Consider the following 22,487-nt stretch of genomic DNA (forward strand, 5'->3'; position numbering starts at 1 on the left):
TTTGAAAGTCAGAGCGGTGGGGGCGGCATGGTGGTGCAGTGGTTAGCACTGTTGCCTCACACCTCTGGGACCTGGGTTCGAGTCTCTGCCTGGGCCACATGTGTGCGGAGTTTGCATGTTCTCCCCATGTCGTCATGGGGTTTCCTCTGGGTACTCCAGTTTCCCCCCACAGTCTGAAGAGTGCTAATTGGAGTAATTGGAGGCTAATTGGAGTTGCTAAATTGCCCGTAGGTGTGCATGCGTGAGTGAATGGTGTGTGAGTGTGCCCTGCGATGGGCTGGCCCCCCATCCTGGGTTGTTCTCTGCCTCGTGCCCATTGCTTCCGGGATAGACTCCGGACCCCCCGCGACCCAGTAGGATAAGCGGTTTTGAAACTGGATGGATGGATGGATAATACGTTATTTCTGAGCAAATGTGCACTTATTACCCAGAGGAAAAGATTTGAACATTTCCTTTGATTACTTAAGACTTTTGCACAGCAGATATATTATATAATCAATAGAGAAAGAAAAATCTGATGCTCAGCAGCACATTTCCTCTGATAAATGTAACTGTGCACAATCCTATGCCTGTTTTATCATACTGTGTCCCTCGACGGGTTCCCACCTGTGCCATTGTGGTATCCAGAGACCGTACAGCCAGCCCTGGCTGCAGACATAGAAGATACCTGGAGGGCGTATAAAGAGGCAGACACTAAACTGAGGGGAAGGCAGGACACGGTAGCGTGGAGGAAATAGGGGTGCTGAAGGTGCTTTAGCACCCCCTCTGGTTTTTGCAGGTAATGCAGTATCAGAATACTGTCGGAAACACGGGGCTGCCAACCGTCACGCATCTGACGTGAGTCTCACACTTTCAAACTCCCTCATGAGAGCAAATTTATATTCATTCATTATAATCCTAAAATTAGCTACATTCATAACGTTGGCGGTAGATTTCAAACCCTAAAGACTAATTACAAGGTAATGAAACTACATGTAAATACGTGTGCATGTGTGTGGAGACTTGTCTCGAATGGAAAATCTCACTCCAGCCACAGAAACTGGAAACCATGGAAACGTTATTTACGTCGCACTCAGATGCGATTATATGATAATTCCTCCCAAAAAGACTACCGAACCACCACCAAAAAGTCTTTTAGCCGTTCCGAATTTCAACACCCTGAGCTCAAAACCCCCTACCAGCGCCTACGTAGGGCGTCGCGCATGGGAAACGCGAGAACCTCAACTTTACGGAATTCACGTAGAATATCACTCCCAATAAGGTTATATTCATCAGTCAGGGAACCGCGGGCAGGTTGCGGTGCTGCACTGGCGGGTCCCTCCATCTGTCAGCGGGCATCGGGGTCTGAGGTGTGACAGGTGCCGTCTGCCCGCCCTCGCTTCTTAATTACAGAGCCGGTGACCGGGGCTCCGGATTAATTAAACTCACATTTAATTAACACTCACCCTGTGCCTCATACAGCCTCGTTTAATACCTCATGCATCCATGCAGGCGCAATTAATCTCTGCCTCTTTGAAGAAGCTGTTTGTTAATCGTATTATCATGTTATTAAATTATCTATTGCAATTATTGAGGTCTCAAATGTGACGGTGATGTTTTAAGCTACAAAGCTTCCTGGAGAGGGCGCTCCAGTTCCCGATTGTCTACCTTCACTCAAGCTCTCATGATCGGCACCTCACCACTTTGCCTTCTTCCTTCATGTGCTTCTACAACTTCTTTAGAGTATAACTCCATCCAGTCAAAACCGAATGTAATGCATAAATCACTACCAGAAATTGCATATATTTGCATTTCTAACCTAAGGTGAAGTCAGCAAAAGTGGAACATATAAGATTTGCCCTGTGCTACTTAAAAAAAGTCAACAACCAATGAAAACCAACAGTGCTAAATGCTATAACCGAGCCTGGTTTTCAACTACTGCTTTCATGGGTGTGGCATGTTGATGACGACTGTGTTCATAATTTCAAGACAAGCTGTGTAGCGAAAGTGGAAAGTGTCTAAATAGCTGCTAGAAGCATATAATGGGTGTGTTGTTTAAGTTGTTGTATTTTATTAAAAGAGGGCTGGAGATTGTTTCAGAAATAAAGCACATTTTTGAAGAAATACATTCGGTTTTTTGTTTGCTTTGACTTTTAAATTAATAAAAAACTAATAGTGCTGTGCCTCTTTTGTGGAACAGTACTTTTCAGATAAAATGGGACACATTTTTACATGTAAATAATGTATATCAGGGGTCCCCAGCTGGTCGATCAAGACCGTCCAGATGTTTCTATGTAAATGGATAATACTTCTGCGATTGGCTGGCCCCCCATCCTGGGTTGTTCCCCGCCTCGTGCCCATTGCTCCCGGGATAGGCTCCGGACCCCCCGGGACCCAGTAGGATAAGCGGTTTGGAAAATGCATGGATGGATAATACTTTATTTCATTGGCAGCTAACCGGTCAATGCGATCGCCTGATAATACGTAGGGAACGCGCCCCCCACCGCCCCCGACCAAAAGTGGGCAAAATATGCCAAGAAAGGTTTTCTGAGATTTAAGGACACTCATGAAATGAAAAAGAAAACAATTACTTATTTACACAAAGGTAGCTGGTTCTTGTGAACAAAATGTTGCAATGAATTTATTTATGGTGTTTTTTTCGTCAATAAAATATAGATTTGCGCAATTATATGTTGTCTCTATATAAAAAACTAAAGCCCCACTTTACCTGGACAAGCTCATCAAGAAACGAGAGGTGCCTCTCTGTTTTATTCCATTTAACCTTTAAATATTATACAGGCTGTTTAAATTTCCACGCGAAACTTTTTAAAGGAGACAAGCAGTTAATAGAAAAAAATATTAGTTTGAGCAAATGGCTTTCATGAGATTTTTCTAAATCATTTACCAAAAAGTGTCACACTTTTGCATAGTTCACCTTACATGCAGTATTTACACAGTTACATTAGACACGACGCACTAATTCTTTAGTATTATTTTAAATACGAACTACATGCTCTGATGCATTATTTGTGAGAATCATGTCATTGTGTAAAATTAACGGGTGGTGGAGCGGTTCAGGATACTTCCGGGGTAGGGGGGTAATATCTGAGTGTATATTTTGCAGAGGTGTAAAGTTCAAGTTCAGGTCCAGAAAGTACTTACTGGGCCTGAATTTCCACCTCAGATTTTATGAATCTCATGGATATATAAACTTCGGAACCGCAAAAACCAACTGCACTGGGCAGAACCGAGCCCTGGACGCACGTTTCTTCTCAATAGACGGGAAAGGAAAAACACTCAGACTGCTTTTTTGGGAAGCGGACAGGAACACGAGTGACACATTCTTTAAAATAGCGCCTCTTTGTCACGAAACGCGTGTGCAGCATTCAGACCGTGTAGCTAAAACGGGAAGGATCCAGAATGGGACACGACTGGAAGAAAAAAGACAAATCATATTTATTAAAACTATACCCACTCCGACATCGATAATGAAAGCTCGTTATTTCACAGGATAAGGACAACAAGCAGCCTGATAACACTACATACACAGGAATGACAGGGACAGGGAAGCCGGCCGGAGAATTTCCGCGCTCAGGTCACACGGAAAGCGCACACAGATCCGCAAACGCGCAACTTTACGCGGACACCGGGAAACCAGAAGCTGCCACATTCGGATCGCATAACTATTTATACGTGTTTCATGTTTACAGAAATTGATAATTTGTTCGTTTCAGCCATAAACTGTGCGATGAAACACAAAAGCGGCCATGCAAACATTTCATTTTTATAGTTTTCCGATCCATACACCTATCGGTATGCGTGTTTGTCCTATAAAGTGCGTCACCATATATTTGTGCCAAATTATTCCGTTTGCGCTTTGTCCTCGTAAATAAAGCTGAACATTTTGACATGTTCGGTTTTCTTTCCTCTTCGACCGCATCCAAATGGATGTTTTTAATACATGTCATAGCTGCAGCCAGGCTGTTCTGCGTGACACAGAATGCATTTTTTTTTAAATTAGAAAGCACATCCACCGGAAATAGTCTGTCTTTCCATCAGCCGACCTACCTCCTGAGGAGGGAAGGCGACACAAACTACCGCGTTATCGAGAAGTGAGGGGAACGTTAAACTGGGCATAAGGCGTCAAAAGCGAATGTTGTCGTTTCTCTTTGAAGCACCGTCAGCCACTGGGCATTTCGCAGATGCAGGAACTGGTGAGGCCGTACCAGCAGCAGAAGATCTCCTTGAAGGTCTTCCTCATCTCTTGGCTGCGAAAGGCGTAGATGATGGGGTCGATGACGGAGTTGCACATGATGAGGATGAGGTACATGTTGAAGTGCGACATGAAGCAGACGCAGTAGGGGTTCCGCGGGCAGGAGATCATCAGGATGAGGTGAAGGAAGAAGGGGGCCCAGCACACCACGAAGACGCCCAGCAGGATGGTGAGAGTGATGGCGCCCTTCATGTTGGCCGCCTGCCACACGGGGGCGCTGCCTGGCAAGGCGGCGATGCGCTTCATGTGCAGACGTGCCAAGAGAAACATGTGCACGTAGAGGGACGCCATTAGGGCCAGCATGGCGAAGAACATGGTGATGAGGAGGATGAGCACGGTGGTGCTCTCCGAGTAGACGATGAAGAGCACCCCCGACACCGTGCAGCACGCCCAAATGCAGGTGATGATGGCCGCCGCCCTCCGCACCGTCACGATGTTGTGGTAGCGCAGCGCGTAGAAGATGGTGACGTAGCGATCCACGGCGATGGCCAGCAGGCTGCAGATGGAAGCCAGCAGCGAGCTGCAGATCATGGAGTCGAATACGTTGTCGATGCTCTTGATGAGGCTGACGCGGATGTTCAGCTCGTCGTTGGTGATCAGTGCTATGACGATGGTCTCCGTGGCATTGGAGACACTGACCAGCATGTCCGCCACAGCCAAGCTGCAGATGAACAGGTACATGGGCGAGTGCAGGTTCTTGTTTTTGACGATGGCGGTGACCACCAAGATGTTCTCCAGCAGGCTGATGATGCCCAGGGTCAAGAAGACCTCTGTGGAGATCAGGAGCTGCTCATAGCAGCCGGAGGACGAGGGGCCCTTTCCTCCGGTGGATTCATTGCTGGAGGTACCCAAACTCAGGTTCCTGGGATGGATGGGCCCTTGATGAGAGACATTCATCTTCCAGATCAAGGCTAAGCTTTTTTGCCACGATCTTCTTCTTGATATTCAGTCCAGGAGATGCCTCTACCAGGGCTTCTCTTCTCCACGTGGGAGCAGATGGTGCCTGGGCATAGTGCAACTGAACACAAGCTGCTGCTCCCCCTGCCCTACCTCTGGGGAGGCTTTCTACCTGCTCCCCTGACCCCCCACTATACACCCCCTGCTAAGCTCCCCACCAATCCACAAGCAGCCCCGGAACACCTCCTTGTGAATGCTCATCCCCCCAGCTGGGGAAACAGGGGGAGCGAGAGAGGGAGAGAGAGTGGAAGTAAAGAGAGAGAAAGAGAGAGAGAGAAGCTGGATGAGTCACAGAGCAGAGAAGACTGTCATTCGGAGATGAGGGAAGCGGCGGGCGTATCACACCTCGGTAGGCGAGCTCAGCCGGCCTTGGGCTTTATGGGATGTGCTTCGTCACTCTCGCATCTGGCTCCTCCCACTGCTCTCCCCGCAGCCAATCAGGACAGGCAGGGGGTGGTAGGCTTTGTGTACATGTGTGTCTTGGGGTCTGACAGCCGAGCTGGATCTAGTTAATGGGCTTTGAAGCAAACTAAGGAGGACTAAAGAACTAATTCTTTAAAGTTTCTTTGTTTGGGTTCTTGTTTTGAGAGTTTTCCAGATGCATTAACAGTTCCTAAGGTAACAGGAAGGAGAAAAATAATATTACATGTCTTTGGAGTGAGAGGAAACTAAAAAAGATAAATAGTCACATTCTAATGATTCTAATGAGACCCCAGGAACGACTGTTATGTGACTGAAACTGAAATCCTTCGTTCTGAATCACCCAGTTGGACAGACGCTCTGTTGCTTGGTGGGTGTCTGTTCAATGAACCAGTTCTGTACAGCCTGAGGTACGAGACGGAGACATCATAGCTGCTCCAGATTTGTCCGTAACCTCTAAACCAGGGCTCTTCAAATCTGGCCCTAGAGTCCGAATCCAGGCCGTGTTTTCAGTTCTCCCAGTTAGTTAGTTTAATAATTACTGGTTATGATTGGCTTCACACTTGGCTCATAGGTAAAGGACGACTGGAAGATGAACAGCACTCGGACCTCGAGGACCGTGATTGGAATAGCTGGTATGACCTATTGTACAGGAGGCAGAAATGCCGGCATTCCTAGAGCACGTCTGAAAAATCACCTCAGTAATAACAGAAACCAAACTTGTAGTGAACTTTAGAGTCCATCCTTAGGGACTCTTCCTAGGACACACCTCAAGCTCCGCCCCCCAGCCACGTAAACAGGGACAGGCTTGTTATTTCTGCCCCCCGCCCCATGTTTCAAAAACTGAACAGTTAGCGAATAGAGCTGTATCTAGCTAGCTGGTTAGCAGAACATGCTGCTTCAGCATCTCCCAAATTACTAATGTGTTTATTTAATATTTAGTGTGGTTACAGTTTTTTGCCAGCAGAGGGCTCCCAAACCTCAGGGCCCCTATGCAAATGCATGGTTCGGATGGTGGTACGCTTCCAATGCCCGTAAGGGATGGGCAACACTCTCCCACTCTCACAGAAACAAATCCATCGATTTTCAAGCAGTCAAACCATTTAAATGAACCATTAAGCATTTCGTTTTTTTTTTTATAAGGCATGAAACTGTGCAGAAACTGCTGAATTAGAAATAAGTTGGAGAAACAAACTGAATTCTACCATTTTTAAAAAGGTTTCCAATACCTTATGTGATAGTTTAGATTACACTAGTATAATATACTGAAAATAAGTTGAATGCAATTTCATGGGTGATTAAGTACAAACCAAGACTGAAAATGCTTCTCTGCACTATCTGATTATAGCTGTGCAGCTTGAACAAAATAAACGGGCGCTTATATAATGAATTTCGATGTAAATATGTGACCAGCGTTCTGTACATCACTCGCAGTCAGTTGGGAATTAATTCAGATTAAGCTCGACTAGCCTTGTGCAGTGACCCGCCTGGATCTTACAGTGGCACTTTAAATTACATGCGATTGGACGCCTCGAACAGACTGCTGGAAATGCGTCACTGGTCAAGTGTTGCCACGGTTACCTTGGGAAGCCCGGCCCAGTTCGAAGGTCAGCCTCTCTGCTAAGTTTGGGGCTGAACCTTATCTCAGTGTGGGAGGGGGGGCATTGGAGCCCCCCGCAAAGACCCAGTGAGATGATCACAACAGAGGCGTCTCCAATAAGCAGGGCAGCTGAGTATAGACCTGCGGGCTTCTTCTCCGTAGATCATTAGTAGGAAAAAGCAAACCTAATTTCGAAGAATCAAGATCTTAACTTGTGAGGACTCTGAAAACATAGGTTAACTTTTTCAATATGCCTTCTAAATCCTGCACGTTATGTTATATATACTGCAGTAAGGGGCAGGCGGGTTTACTGCAGTGGAAGACCAGGGTTCCAGTGGTATCATGACCCTCCCCCCCAAAAAAAAGAATAATTTGTAAGCTTTTAAAAATCTCACACTGACAATTATAAACTGCTGGTATATACGGCCAGAGTAAATTTGGTCGGAGGTAATAGTGACTCCTACAGGCATTTAGAGACTGAAACAATGGCCAGCATCTCTCCGTCACAGTCAGGCATGATAAGGGGTGTAGATTGGGAGCTGGACGCCTGATGGGACTGTGTTCTGTACCCCTCCAGTGCTGCATTTATCAGCTGCACCCTAACTCAACGTCCCCTGAAAGCACCTTCAGTATCCCTTTTCCCTCCATATATAAATCAGATTTTTTTGACCCGAGGTTCGAGCACTCGATGCTGTGCCGAACGCCCCTTTGGCGAGACGAATCTCTGAAGAATGTACCTGAATTTTTAACAAGCACAGAGCACCGCCTTTCCAGTGAAATGGGTTTGCTGTAATACACCCCCCCCCCCCCCCCCAAGCGGCCGTGCGGGGGAATAGGAGCTGGGATGTCTGATTATTATTTTCTCCCAAACATCAGGGAGAGAGAGCAGAAGAGCGACTCGGGAGGGGCTCAGGGCCCCAGGTTCTCAGCTGGAGAAAGGATGGGGTCACAGCGTGAACCACCACCCAGCTCAACAGAACTAATGTCATTTTACATTTAAGAGAGGTGGGCATTTTTATATATATATACACACTGCACTTGTCTATAGCCCCCTCGAAACACTCACTTACAGACACATGGGAAACGTGTTACACTCCAAGGATGATCAGGGACTCGTTGGTGTATCACTGCATCTCATGTGTTTTTATCTGATGTTTTTCTTATCTAATGGTCTGAACACTGTATCCAGATGTGACTCATCGGCATTAAGCTGAACGGGCTGGAAACTCACTGTGCCGAACGTGCGGCCAGATTCTTGGAAGTTCTACTAAATTATATTTCCTGATTCCTCCTCAAATGTTTTATACACAGAATCAGCTGATATTGTTTCCCGAAGGTAACCCAGCTCAGATATCCATCCATCCATCCATCCATCCATCCATCTTTCCATCCATCCATCCTTTCTTCCGTCCGTCCATCCATCCATCCATCCTTCCGTCCGTCCTTCCATCCATCAGTCCGTCCATCCATCCGTCCGTCCTTCCATCCATCAATCCGTCCATCCATCCGTCCGTCCCTCTGTCTTGCACCCACCTGCCCAGTTCCCCGAGGGACGGCCATCCCACCCAGGGAGTCAGACACTCATGAGCTTCCTGGAACGGGTGCCAGGGTCACCTCGACCCCGCCTTACATAAAACAAGAGGCCGGGACGATCATAATTCAGAAAATTATTACTGCGGTTAGTACATTATAAATAGCAGTAATTCCAGGTATTTGATATGACTGTTCATAATTTAATATCTAGGAACCTTTATAAAAACAATTCCACAGAAATGTCCGAATACGGCAGAGAGGGAATGTTTTCGTGCTCATTTCATGGCACAAATGAAAAATGAAAACACCTGCCGCATTATGACAGCACCCGTGTCTGGTGCTGCTTCGCATAAACCATCCTCACAGGCAGGCTCCTCATTGCAGAAACAAGTACTACTTCAGCTAAACGCCTCAAACTTGCTGGTGCCCCTAAGTCCCCCTGCCTGCTGCCCCCCTGACACTTAATGAGCTTAAATTCTAGCGTTGTGTGACCCTAGCTGGGTGTCTCAGGGTATTAAAGGAAACTCTAGCAACTCTTTTCATTAATCTTTTTTAAAAGCCTTGCTTTTCACATTTGATGGGTATGACGTCTTTTCGGGCTGTATTTTGGTTGTGTTTTATCCGCTTCTGTCCTGCCATTTTGTTAGCTGTTCTCCCTCACTCTAAATGCCCCCCCCCAAACTGTGATTGACGCCGGATTCTCCAGACGCTGATTCCATCTTCTCTCGCTATCTACCCACTGCTGGGATTATACACTTTGGTTACCAGACCTCTGCACACAAAGCTTATGAGGTATTAACAGCGCCGTGCTCAATGCACTTATCATATGCAAACCCACGATCTAATTTACTCTAATTTTCCAGGTCTAGCAAATAAAATACGAGCGCATGGTAATTAAATAAAGGCGGCAGGACCATTTGGCAGCGATTCGCTGACTGGGGCTCGTAGCTATAGTTGCATCTCCTGCTCTCTGTTGACACTTTGGAGTATAAGAGACTTGTGGGATCTACTTTAATGCGATCACCACCATTCTTTATTATATTTACAGTATTCTGCGTCACATGCGCAGCAAGGTGAGGTCATGTGATCGCACAGCAATGAATTCTGGGAAGCACGCAGCGGGGACGCATTGACCTCCTGGCAGCCCTCAGTCGGTGACGCCACACCAGCTCAACCCTTAGCAGAACAGCGGCTCTTTATGGGGGCTTAATGGTCGAATCTCAGTCTCAGTGCCATTGCATCAATTCGAGCCTCAGCGGTCATCAAGGTTCCGTACGGAGCCGTTAGTCAGGAGCTGAGCTGAGTGAATGGCTTCCCTCTGTGGGCAGCATTACCTATAAAAGTAATTACAGCGCACTTTTCAGTTACATAAATTATTTTGTAATTTTCCGTCGCTATTTTAAAATTTGAATTAGAGAGATTTTTCACGTAGACATTGTTAAGAGTTTTGCTCCAGCTACTCAACCAGTAATTTTGGTCGTTTTATTTAGATCCGCAGACACACATGTATCATCGCTACTTTTCAGTTTTTCAATTCTCTACCATTAAAAAAAAAACGAAGCCACACGGAGATGAAGACCTGCCCTGCGTTTTTGAGGATTACTGCTGTATTCTGCACCTGGGAGAACACAATCATTCACAAACAACTTCAGGTCACATCAGCAAACCCTTGGCGACGGCCGGTTGCTATGCAACTAACAACAGAAATAAAACTGCGGAAATACCTCAAAACTTTTCTATAATAAAAGTAACATGATGAGGTTGTGGGCTCATAGAGGTAACTTGCACCAAAAACCGCATTTATGAGGAGATGTATACCACAAAATACGTGTGATGCTGCAATCCTGTGTCACATGAGCTGATTGTTAAATCGCTTTCATTTTATCTAGTAGAAGCATTCGTCCAAGCAACGGACATTTTTTTTTTGAGAAAGCCGAGTCAGCCCGTCCCTGCAGCACCTGGGGGCTAAGCCTTGCTCAGGGGCTCAGCAGTGAAAGTCACTCTGCAGAGCCTGGGATTTGAACCAGCAACCATCCGATCACACACACCACTCCCTTACTTCACAGTGTAATGTTATACACTGTCCTGTCTGGATATTTAATAGATATTCAGTGCAGGGTTTCATCTCTTTGTCATCCCAACCATGCTGTCCATCGGTAGGTGAAAACTACCTCGCGTTTGGGCTGGAGGTTATCTGATCACGACTCATAAAACCTCATCCACCTGTTTGTCAGTCCTGACACGGGTTCGAAACTAACACCTAGCTGGGTATTATAGCACATGCTGTGGAGGTTTGAGAAGTTTACCTTCCCATGGCCAGTCAAAGCCCCCCCCCCCCAACATCTCTGAAAAGAGAATGCTAGACATGAACCTGGCCGGTCCAGTCATGTGGTTCCGAATGAGGAACACTTTCTTCCCTGGAAGATTAAGCATGACACATACCCCACCTAGCTTGGCCAAAGTTGTCCTGCTCCTCCTCTCGTCTGCTGCATGTCTGGCAGGAGTTGATTGGTCCTTAACATCATGCTGCTCACCAGCTCCGCGGGTACCAGTGTCATCAGAGCCCATTTCCTGTCAGCCTGGATCTCTGCCTCCATAACATAGCTGAGAAAATGTAATGTTGGGGGATGAACCTCGTTCCTGAACTTTGGTGACCCTGGTCAGAATTGCAAGCCCCTCCTCCCTTCTCCAGGGTCTAACCAATCAACTGCGGGATGACTCCCTGATCCCAGTCTGCATGTCAATAGACCAGCAGCTGATGGTTTAAAATCCCAAAGTGGTTGTTGATACTTCACTGAGCACCTGCAGCTACAGTGCTAGATCGTTTCAGTTAAAATGCACCATTGGGGAGATGTTCTGGCTCCATGCCCAGGGCTGAACTGAAGCGCAAGACTGTAGTGGGAGAGAGAGAGCATCATGAGGAGCACCTGGCCAGATGGAGCCTGAGAATCCTGGGAATGTCCTACATCCTCTGGAAGAACCACATCCAAGCACCTACATCAGCTGGAGGGCTGAGGGGCCACACAGGCTGTGTGTGCAGATTCCGCTTGTCTACTCTCAGGATTAATTTATACATACTGGTTCTGTACAGCCAGGTTATTCATTATTTCACTATTGCTGTTTCTGTTGCTGTATCGCACAGTAGCAGCCTGATTCTCATCACACAGTATTTAGGTAATGCTGCTGTCTGTTGTATCGAGCGTCGTTATTGTATGCTTGCTTAGTGTTTTGTTTTTTCAAATTCCCGTGACTGCAATATGACACCCGTGCCAAATCCCTCGTGCAAAAGCCTTAGGCAACCAAAGGAAATCATGTTTAAATGATCTTCCTGTTGGTATAAAACTACGATTTTGTCCACTGAAGTGTGTCAGCTTGGCCATTTCGAAACCTCCCCCAAAGTCACCTCAGTATTCGCAGCGACCGTCCGCCATGATCAGGTAAGCAAAATTCCAGGAGGATCATTTTCTAATTCAGTTAGAATTTGAATGGGAACTGAAGCTGTAAATTTTATTGCCATCCAACAAGACATCAGGAACATTTTACGCATCTGTATTTCAATGTTGATTTTTTTTTCTCAATAAATATACATTTAGTACAAACATAAATAGCTTTAAACAAATTTTTCTTTGGCTGCCTAAGGATTTTTCACAGTGCTGTATGTAGTTAGTGATAATAAAACTGATTCTGAGAAATGATTTAGATGCTGAAGGCCACCGAGGTATCAGTGTAGATCACTGCTCTTCCCGTCTCACTGCGAAGAGGTGAAACACAGAAACCGGAAGAGCCAGACGAACGGCAACGTTGCCGCAAGCCACACTCCAGAACGGTAAAACGGTAAAAGGCTGTTTAACACTAAACTGTCCTCAGGGCAAACAACAAACCGGCCCACCCACGGCCCATCGCTCCACTCCCCCTCCCCCCACCATCCACAATCATGCCATTAGCTGGGGGAGGCACTTAACCCGCGTTGCCTTGGTAAAACTCATCCATCGGATGGATTGAAATTTTCACTAAGCACCTAAATGTGAATATAGTCTTTGCCATCAGTGACCTGCAGCGTGTTCCGGGGGGATAATTAAGGACCTGCACTGGTGTTGTTTGTTGAATACAGCGAGACTTTTCTTCATCTCCGAAGCTTTGCTTTGTGACTCTCAGGAGATATAATTACCTTTTGGGGGGGGGGGGGGGGGGGGGCTTACCCAGCCATTTCTCATTATTACTTCCAGCTAGACGGCCAGAATCCCACCTGGGAAGCCCAGCCCCCTCAACAGGCCCCACCCCCACAAGCAAGCTCCACCCCCTGCAGGTCCCACTTCTGCTTCACATATACTAAACCTCAGCTGGAGGTGTCATTTATAGATGGAGAGACACCCTGACTTACTGAAAACCCTCCCACTGCCCCCTTGATGCTTTGGCACAGATGAATATTGTTTAGGTAAATAAATAGTCTGGGTACTGACCATGTCTGCCATTTGTTAGCTTCAGATGGGGGCGGCCACAGAGCCAATTCAAGACACAGGGTGCCCCAGAGAGCGATGCCCATGTGACACCAGCATCAGAGAGACAGCCCAAGATGCACAGGACACCCACTGAGACTGCCTACCCCCCCCCCCCCCCCCCCCCCATGCATTCCATTTCATTCGCTCATGGGTGTTTTACTAGAAGGAAAGATGACTAGTTCAAAGGGTTAACCAATCAGATTGAATAGGAGGTGGGATCAAGCCACTAGAGGAGGTGGGACCAACCAATCAGATGTCTCGGCCCGATTCCTCTAGTTGCGTGTGTGACCTCCTCCACAATTTGATTGGTTACCCCTCTGAACCAATCAGAATTTCCTTCTGCCCTCAGAACATTTTTGTGCAAGTAAAACTCCTCCTCCTATAGTTAAATCAAAAGTGCCCCCCATTCTGTACCCCTCCCTCCCTCCCTGTCCTGCCATCACTCTGATTGTAGGATGCTTTACATGGCGATCAGTTAGCTTTCAACGTAAAAGTACAATTTACTTTATTCATGATTAGCATTTAATAACTGTCAGATATGACAAATGCTAGTAGTTCCAAATGAGAGTTGGGGTCTTTGCCGTTTTGCTTGATGGATCCAATATTGTCCGTCATCTGTGCAGAGAGGCACTTTCTGTAGATAAAGCTACAAACTGATGTTTTTTTATAAATACTGATGCATGATCTTCCTGGCAGAACCGGGAATTCCGCTTTAATATCCGTTATTCCCGACACACCAGACAGATCCATCTATCAGTCGCGACACATCACTCAGCCAAGGGCCGCTGTTCTGCCTCTGCAGCTCCAGGAGCCCCCACATCTGCCTCCTCATACTCCCTGTGGACGTCCAGCGGGCCGTACAGCTCTTCCAGGGTCTCCAGCACCCCCTTCTGGATGGACTCCACCTGCACGATCGGGCAGTACTCGTCCAGGCTGGATCTGTCCAACATGTGGAAAATCTCAGGAATACCAGGTACACTCCAGAATGCGGGATTGATCAGGGCGGGAACTTCACAGCCTATTCTCTGTCTGACACTAATCTCACACACACACACACACACGCGGAAACATGCCAGAATGATACAAATAATAAATCCATCAAACTGATCTAAAAGCTAATAACATTCATTTTAACTATCCCCAAGCAATTATCTTTTCTTTCTGTGGGGAAATAACAATGGTCCCAGGGATTATTTGTGAGAAGTGGGTGCTTTTTAAAAACTGTAGTTTCAGTGGTAAATACTTACTGGCAGGAGCATGTGCGTCTAAACACAGAGTTCACATACTCCTGTCACTGTGGGGACTCTCCATGCCTCTCTATGGGCATAAGCCAAATCCCAACAATAATGACCTTACGCCCGACCCAGTCCTAACCTGAACCACAGCCTGAACCACAGCCTGAGTTTTTTTATTACATTTACTGTATTTTTTATTGAGTTTTAGAACATGAAGACCTGAAAAATTATCCCACAAGCTAATATATATATACATACATCCATTTTCCAAACCGTTTATCCTACTGGGTCGCGGGGGGTCCGGAGCCTATCCCGGAAGCAATGGGCACGAGGCAGGGAACAACCCAGGATGGGGGGCCAGCCCATCGCAGGGCACACTCACACACCATTCACTCTCATAAGCATTCCTACAGGCAATTTAGTCTTTGGCATGTCTTCAGACTGTGGGGGGAAACCAGAGTACCCGGAGGAAACCCCACGACGACACGGGGAGAACATGCAAACTCCGCACACATGTGACCCAGGCGGAGACTCGAACCCGGGTCCCAGAGGTGTGAGGCGACAGTGCTAACCACTGCACCACCATGCCGCCCCTATATTATATATATATATATATATATATATATATATATATATATATATATATATATATATATATATATATATATATATATATATATATATATATATAAATATAAAAATGTGGAAAAAACAAACCTGCAAACACATATCTTGATGTACACACAGAGACACACACACAGACACACACACCATACTATGTATGAGATCCATGAGACACATCCATGTTTAAAAATAGTTTTAAAGACAAATTGCAACATTTTCTTTTTTCCCAGCTGTATTAACTTTTTAAACTTTAAACCTCTGGTCAGTTTTAAAATGAAAGCCATTAAAATGAAAGTCTTTAAAGCAGCCATCATTACTTTCAAATTGCTTAGATTTTATTGAGGTTTATATTATGGGAAGCTGAAAAAAGGCTAAATCATACCAGGTTTTACCATATTGTGGGGAAATTTGGTCCCAATAACATGGTAAATATAAAACCACAGGTGCAGACACACACACACACACACACACACACACACACACACACACACACACACACACACACACACACACACACACAGATACACACAGATACACACACACACTCTCCCTGTGTGTCGTCACAGTGCCATCCTGCCTGTACACATAACATACACATTATTTACTAAAACGTGGGGGGGGGGGGGCATTTGACTCTGATTAAAATAACGCGAAATGCCAAATGGCCCGCGGAGGTGGGGCCTGCAGCGCTACACTGGCTTCCCAGCTCCCTCTCTGCCGGAAGCTTTCAGGAGGAGAATAAAAGGAATTACAGCCTGACCTTTAAGAAGCAGGAAGAAAATCACTGGCAAAAAAATACATCTGTGTGTAACCCAGGAGTCGAAAGCGGGGCTCTAAACACACAGGATGCAGAGCCAGTTTGTGGCAGCTACAACCGCCCCCCCCCCCCCCCCCCCCCCCCAAAAAAAAAATCTTTTGGTTATTTTCTTGCTAACAAGCTAACAGTCTAACGCCTCAGGGCCGGCAAACCTTGTAACAAACCCAGACGCCCACCAGGTGGCCTTCAACCTCAACGTATCACGTGAGACACACGCGTGTGCCAGACGCTGCGAACCCGGAAGCCTTTAAGGAGGGTGCAGTCTCCAGGTTCGAGGGCCAGGTAGCGACGGGGGAGGTACCTTCGCGGTGCAGCATGTCACATGGCGCCGCTAAACCAGAATCCACCTCTGCTCTGGGCTTTTTATCTGGTCCTTGTTATTTTCTGCTGGTCTGCATTTCTGCTGTTGTACTCTGTTTTCATAGAGCGCGAGTCACACACACACACACACACAGACACACACACACACACACACACACACACACACACAAAGACACACACACACACACACACACACACACACACACACACACACACACACACACACACACACACACAAAGACACACACAAACGCCCCCAGATATAAAAGCACAGCCCCTCACACAAACAAACACACCCCCCCCATAGAGGTCCCAAACAGGTAGACCAAAACGGGGCCCCCATAAAGGGGACCTACCACCCTTCACACCAGTCAAACCAGAACATCCACAGCTGGGAGGAGGCCTCTTACCTGGACATGGTGACCAGTGTGGGCTTGGGAAGCCCCTGGAGGAGGAGGTGCACAGCCCCCACGAGCCGACGCACCTCCTGCAGGTCGCTGACATGGTGAGGAAGCTCAGAGTGGTCACACGTCAGCCCGGCTTGGTGGACCTGGGGGTGGGGGGGTCAGCAGTCACGTGACAGCCGCAGCACACCCCCTCAGCAATGATTTCATGGAACATGGAACAGAACATACTGTATGTACAGCTCTGTGCAAAAGTCTTAGGCAGTGAAAGAAAATGTTTAAAGTTATTTACAGGGGTTAGTAGCACATGCAAATTGACAGTAACACAATAATAATTAAAAACGAAAAAAGAAGAAAACAAAAATGTCTTCTGTAGTCCAGAAGGCTGCTGGTTGGTTAGATGAAGACCACTTCGGTTCCCGAACCTCTCCTCAGGGGCATCGCAGCCATTCCATGCATTTGCTAAATTTCACCACCAGCTCAATTCATTAATTAACATTACTTAAATAACTCAGTGAGGAGGATTAGCCAAACTTAGGTAGCATTCAGGTCAAAAACTACATGGACGTAGCGGACTGGGTTGGGAAACACTGGCATAGTGGATGGTTACTGAAAATACTGGGTGACTTTAGGGGCTTTGAAATGGCTAAAAGACAAAATCACAGCCTTACACCAACATGAAGATTGTTAATCTGACATACTTTACAGACACCTATATGAAGACCATTTAAATATCATTTTCTCTGCCGGCATCAGACTTTTGCACAGTGCTGTGCATTCAGTGCATCCCGGAACCACAGAGGTCCATGAGGAGAGGGGCTCCTTGCCATTTCGTAATCGGGGGTTCCCGTCCGCGCCCGCAGACTCTGCACCAGCCTGCCGATGCCTTTCATCCTGCACACACAGACACAGCGTAACGGTTTGCGGAAACCCCGCCCCCTCAAGCCTCCAGCGGTTTCCAGGGAAACGTGCCTGAAGGGTCCAAAATTCACACATCACAGCAAAAGCTGCAACCATATATATATATACATGTATATATAGTAAAAAGAAAATAAATGTAAAAAATTTAAATACAGCATGTCAGTTAGATGCTGTAATTTGTAATATCGATGTCAAATTCCGCAGCAGGCAAAAGGGTCAGCCTGCTCACTAGGGGGCGCCCTCAGCTCACCCTGGGCTCGCTTCCCAGCGCGCCACGGTTTCCCCCCCGTCGTCCTCGATGAAATCGGCGAAGGCGGCCTCCAGGGCCTCCAGCTGCCGGAGGCGCCTCTCCACGCAGTCCATGATCTCCTCCTGAGCCAGGAAAACGCGCGGTGAGATGTGAGCAGACGTGAGGACCACACTGGGAAGCGGGCCGGACGCTTACTCTACCTCATCAGCGTCTTCATGGGGCTTCTGAAAGCTGTAGAGCTCCTTCAGAAGCTCATACTCCTCCTGCAGAAGACAAGCGGGCAGGGTCACCTGCGGGATCCTCACAGAGCTACTAAACCAGGCAATTGACTGGGGAATCTGCAACCTATGCTGCAGACTCTCTGTCCCACCAGGACCAGAACTGGGGACCCTGCTCTGTTCTGCCAGGATTGGCTGACAGGTACACATACATACCAGTGCAGATTTCTTATTCTTGTTAAGCATTGGAAAGTTGACTGAACAACTATAAATGAAAGTCAATTAAAACAAGTTTCCTTTATAAAATGGAAAAGTGCATGTCTGACATCCTATTAACCGGTTGTGTGGTGATGGCAGAGTGAAATTATAGGCTGTCCTTTAGCTTTAAACACACTAGTTAACTGTTTCCTCCCAAGAAACAGAGCAGTATTTAACGTCCCTTGTAGAAAAGATTGTCTCGAATTTTCTCTGCTGTTATAACTGCTAGAGGAGGTTTGATGAATCACAGATATGACATTTTCTTGGCAATAAAGGTGTTCAAAGCGTGAACATACTGTAAATTTGTTAGCAGAGAATATTGATTGTATTGTTAGTAAATGTTAAATGAGTAACATGCAAATGTATGTGCAAATGTGTGCCTTTCTGGAATTTTCCGTTCTGTGAGACCAAATGTTACAAGCACCCACGAACCCCCCATTCCGTGATAATGGAGGAGCCTATGAAAATGCTAATATTTCATTTGCTGACGTGACTGGGCATCAGACTGTCGTGTTTTCGTCACACGGCCCGCGATTCTAACGTCATTCTTACGTACTTGATTTCGCACTTTGGCACCCATGTGCTAAATCAAGATGGGGGGGGGGGGGGGGGGGGGGGGTCCCGGTACAGTCCACAGACGAAGAAACTCTCATGGCACAGAAACTGCCGCGGCGAAAGCGGCGACTGAAATGCAGGCCGTATTTTTTTTTGTTAGGTATTGCTTCTCTTCTGAACACGGGGTGTAAAGTTTTAGGGGGCCAATAAACACAGGCAGTGGGAACTAGAAGACTGGGGGTGGGGGAGGGAAGCCCCTGGGCGACAGGAAAAGGACGGCAGACGCCACCCGCGACTCCGATACGTGGCACAGTCGTGGTGTTTATTTTTCACTTCTTTAACTGGCCACTCAATCCCTGGATGGGGCAGAATGGGGCTGGTTTTCCCAAGGAGGGGGTGGGCAGAGGTATGCATCGTCAACCCCCCCCCCCCCCAATTTACTGTTCATTCTGAGAGAGGAAGAAAAGAAAACGTTTAACCGCTTGGTAAATTCACCACGCAAGGACGGATGCACTGACCAACAAGGCCTCATTCAGGGGGTGACCATGACAACAGAGCCGGCGGATAACAGGAGGCTGAAACCTTCTGGAAATAAAGCTCTGGATGTTACATGCGGTTAGAATACCTTCCTGAAAATATTTCCTGGGAAATTACTTCACAATGACTGCCAGAGGAAGCTGGCGGCGGGATGGATGGAGGTGTGTTCACTGAGGCAGCTCAGCTGGAGCCCAGAGGCAGCGGTGATGGCCGGTGATGGGGGGGGAGCACATTACAGGCGGCACCTTTATCCTTCTGCGTCGATTCGATTTAGATTAAAGAACAGCTTCTTTCTCGAAGCCAGCCGCATTTCCAACACCTGCAGTTCCCGTGACAGTCCTACCCATGCCACTGGCAGGTTAAAGCACAGGCAGATGTGGCACAGGGCAGCAGCCATTTGACTAACCAGCTTGGCTTCGCATATGAAATTCAGGGTAACTGAGGGAGAAGGATAATGATCCCTCAGTGTTTAAAGACCCTTTAAATGAACGGCAGGGACAGCTCGGGAGATCCCAACAGCTTAAAGAAATCGAAGTCAGAGCCTGAGATGGCCCCACTGCTGAGCCCCCCGCTGCTGAGACCCCCGCTTGGGTTGCAGTCTTTACCTCTGTGTACATCTCCTTGAAGGGGTTCTTGCAGGAAAAGAAATCCAGGTCAATATCGAGGATGTAGGAGTCCGTCTTCTCGATGACCGGCAGGAGACGGTCGAGCACATAAGCCGTAGATCCCGCTCCGGTGTTCGGAGTCGTGGGAGAGCAGCACGTCGCCTTGTCGCTATTCGTGCTGCTGTTGCTACTGCCTGACGCGTTGCTGCCATCTTGTGACCGGCAGCTGCCAGTGTCAGGGGTCTGGCTAACACCATCCTGTGCCTCTGATCCATCCGCGTTAGAAGATGCACGTTTTAATTTCTTAGCGCCACATCCCACAGGTTCCCGGACTTTGCCGCTTTCACCCTGGACTGGGTCGACTCTGATAACCCTCAGATGTAGCTGCTTCGCTTCTTCCAGCTGATCCAGAGGAACGTAAAGCCCATCACTTAAGAAATAATTATCCTTACTCGTAACCCTGCAGAAAGAGAGAGGATTCCAGTAACTACTGTCAGGACACCACATATTGCCCTATTGCACCCCCCCCCCCACTTGTCCCCTATCCTGCAACTGTGGCATAAGAATTTCACTGTGTTCCTTAGAACATGTGACAATAAAAACTAAAACTTGAAAGTCTGGACATGTTCATGTAACGAAAAGTACATCAGGTAACCAAGAGGGCTTATCATAAGATAACTTTTATTCAAGAGTAAGAAACAGGTAAACAAGTCTACTGCTTCATTCATGACTATTACAAATGATATCTGCTGATCTACGCAAAAAGGTTAATTTCTCATCAAGTGCGATAAGAGATTTCAGAAGCATTATAGAAACATGCCAGAGCCGCGAGTCAGAAGCCTGAGTCAATGCAAAGGACATCCAGCTATAAAAGGCTGTAGTTTTAAACCTCCCACCTGATTGTGGTTGTTGAGGAGTCTCTCCCTACAAACATGCTGTGCTCTCCTTCCAGTATCTGCTGAGCCCAGTACGGATGGAGCCACATGACATGAGACACGTGACCGGCATAAACCATGGGCATGATCCAATTCTCAATGTTAAGCTCACTGTGATCGAAAGAGAAATGAGAACACAGTACGAAGAAAGCAGTCTTTAAAATGCGCTCCATTATGTCTCTGTGCAAGTGACTATTTATAAACAAGTGAGGCGGCCCACCTTAAGAGCGCTTCCTTATCGAAAACGGTGTCAGCGGGCATGCTTACAGGAATCAACAGGTCCGGGTGCGAATCCAAATGGACCAGTTTTATCTTATCTGCCGGGACATGCTTGGAACCAATCGCCCTATATATATGCTGAACTACCTAAACAACAACAAACAGGCAATAAACTGTTATAAAATAATATTAAGATTCAGATAAAAACTTTATTTAACCCAGGAAGAAATTCTTGTGCATACAACATCATGTACGTAGTGCACAGGTGAACACACACATATAGTGGAAAACAAACAAAGTGTAAAGACAGTATACAAAGTGCAAACAAACAATGAAACAAACAAATGAATAGCTAACTAATACATTTCGGCAAAAATGTATTAGTGTCCAAGGGTAAACTATATTTAGTCGCAGCTATAATGCGTACGGAATCTAAGGTAGATCATCTGACTTAAAAGTAACTTATCCCCGTTGCATTTTTAGGGCTGCACAAAATCGGATAGCTATCTGATATTTTGTAAATACCCACCAAATTAAGTAGATCTGAACAATCAAATTAAAAAGAATTTAATTCCACACATGCACATATCAACAACGCTTAAAGCACTCATGGATCATTTCAGTTGCCAAAATGCTCACATCGTGGTGATCTTCGACTATCCATACGGGCAGACGCGAGTATACTCTTTTCGGTGCCTGCATGCTCATTTTTTAAAACAATGATTATAATATTATAGCTGTTTATGAATATCTAGTCCTCTTTTAAGATGTATTGCTGCTCCCGGAGGTTATAATTAAACAGACATACGACAGCACCTAAGGTCCGATTGGCTGAATATGACACATACGGCATATGATTGGTCCAAAGAAGTCCATCGTTGTTTCGGTGTCGACTGGAAACACGAGATTCGCTTTTAAATCCCCTCTCTAAGAAACCATCCTACTAATACGGCAATGACAACGACAACGATTATTACTACTGCTACTGCTAATAATAGTTTCTATTATTTACATAGAATCAATCTTATCGTATTACAAACGTAATCAGCGGACCGAATAACAACAACAACAACAACAACAATAACAATAATAATAATAATAATAATAATAATAATAATAATAATAATAAACATTTACACGAAGGCTGCTGCTGGTAATAGCCCACGTCCCCTGTCTCCCAGGTCCCAACATATTTAATGAGCAACATTTCAAGCATATATTTTCGGACTGAAATTTTGACAGTGATGAGGAATTCGTTTAAATAATAGCACTGTATGTTTAACTATACTTTACACCGCCTATATTTAAAGAAGTAAAGATAATATAA

The 22,487-nt window shown here is 46.4% G+C and overlaps 2 protein-coding genes across 3 annotated transcripts; both read right to left on the bottom strand.

Moving 5' to 3' along the window:
* Nucleotides 1–3,418: 3,418 nt before the first annotated feature.
* On the bottom strand, nucleotides 3,419–6,258 carry LOC125740394 (melanocortin receptor 4-like). The gene is made up of 2 exons (XM_049011363.1): nucleotides 5,555–6,258; nucleotides 3,419–5,418 (listed from the first exon to the last, which is right to left on the bottom strand). The coding sequence occupies exon 2, from the start codon at nucleotides 5,147–5,149 to the stop codon at nucleotides 4,160–4,162; it is 990 nt and encodes a 329-aa protein (XP_048867320.1). The 5' UTR covers nucleotides 5,150–5,418; nucleotides 5,555–6,258; the 3' UTR covers nucleotides 3,419–4,159.
* Nucleotides 6,259–13,749: 7,491 nt separating this feature from the next.
* c4h5orf22 (chromosome 4 C5orf22 homolog) lies at nucleotides 13,750–21,968 on the bottom strand. Of its 2 annotated transcripts, none has more exons than XM_049011364.1 (9): nucleotides 21,800–21,968; nucleotides 21,162–21,307; nucleotides 20,903–21,052; nucleotides 20,007–20,466; nucleotides 18,034–18,096; nucleotides 17,834–17,955; nucleotides 17,490–17,556; nucleotides 16,669–16,808; nucleotides 13,750–14,200 (listed from the first exon to the last, which is right to left on the bottom strand). In XM_049011364.1, exons 1-9 carry the CDS (start codon nucleotides 21,866–21,868, stop codon nucleotides 14,029–14,031), a joined length of 1,389 nt encoding a protein of 462 aa, XP_048867321.1. In that variant the 5' UTR covers nucleotides 21,869–21,968; the 3' UTR covers nucleotides 13,750–14,028. The 2 variants fall into 2 exon arrangements, with proteins under 2 accessions (XP_048867321.1, XP_048867322.1); XM_049011365.1 differs by having other exon boundaries at nucleotides 21,690–21,822.
* Between the last annotated feature and the right edge of the window lie 519 nt (nucleotides 21,969–22,487).

The sequence above is a fragment of the Brienomyrus brachyistius genome, chromosome 4, assembly GCF_023856365.1.
Source record: "Brienomyrus brachyistius isolate T26 chromosome 4, BBRACH_0.4, whole genome shotgun sequence".
Lineage (NCBI taxonomy): Eukaryota > Metazoa > Chordata > Actinopteri > Osteoglossiformes > Mormyridae > Brienomyrus > Brienomyrus brachyistius.

What these genes read in the sequence shown, in the direction of transcription:
- LOC125740394 (XM_049011363.1), bottom strand. Translation starts at nt 5,149, where the DNA reads ATGAATGTCTCTCATCAAGGGCCCATCCATCCCAGGAACCTGAGTTTG.
- c4h5orf22 (XM_049011364.1), bottom strand. Translation starts at nt 21,868, where the DNA reads ATGAGCATGCAGGCACCGAAAAGAGTATACTCGCGTCTGCCCGTATGG. An exon ending in CCCATGAAGACGCTGATGAG is followed by an intron (nt 17,956 to 18,033) that starts GTAGAGTAAGCG and finishes TTCCTGGCTCAG; the next exon opens with GAGGAGATCATGGACTGCGT. An exon ending in CGCTGGGAAGCGAGCCCAGG is followed by an intron (nt 17,557 to 17,833) that starts GTGAGCTGAGGG and finishes CTGTGTGTGCAG; the next exon opens with GATGAAAGGCATCGGCAGGC.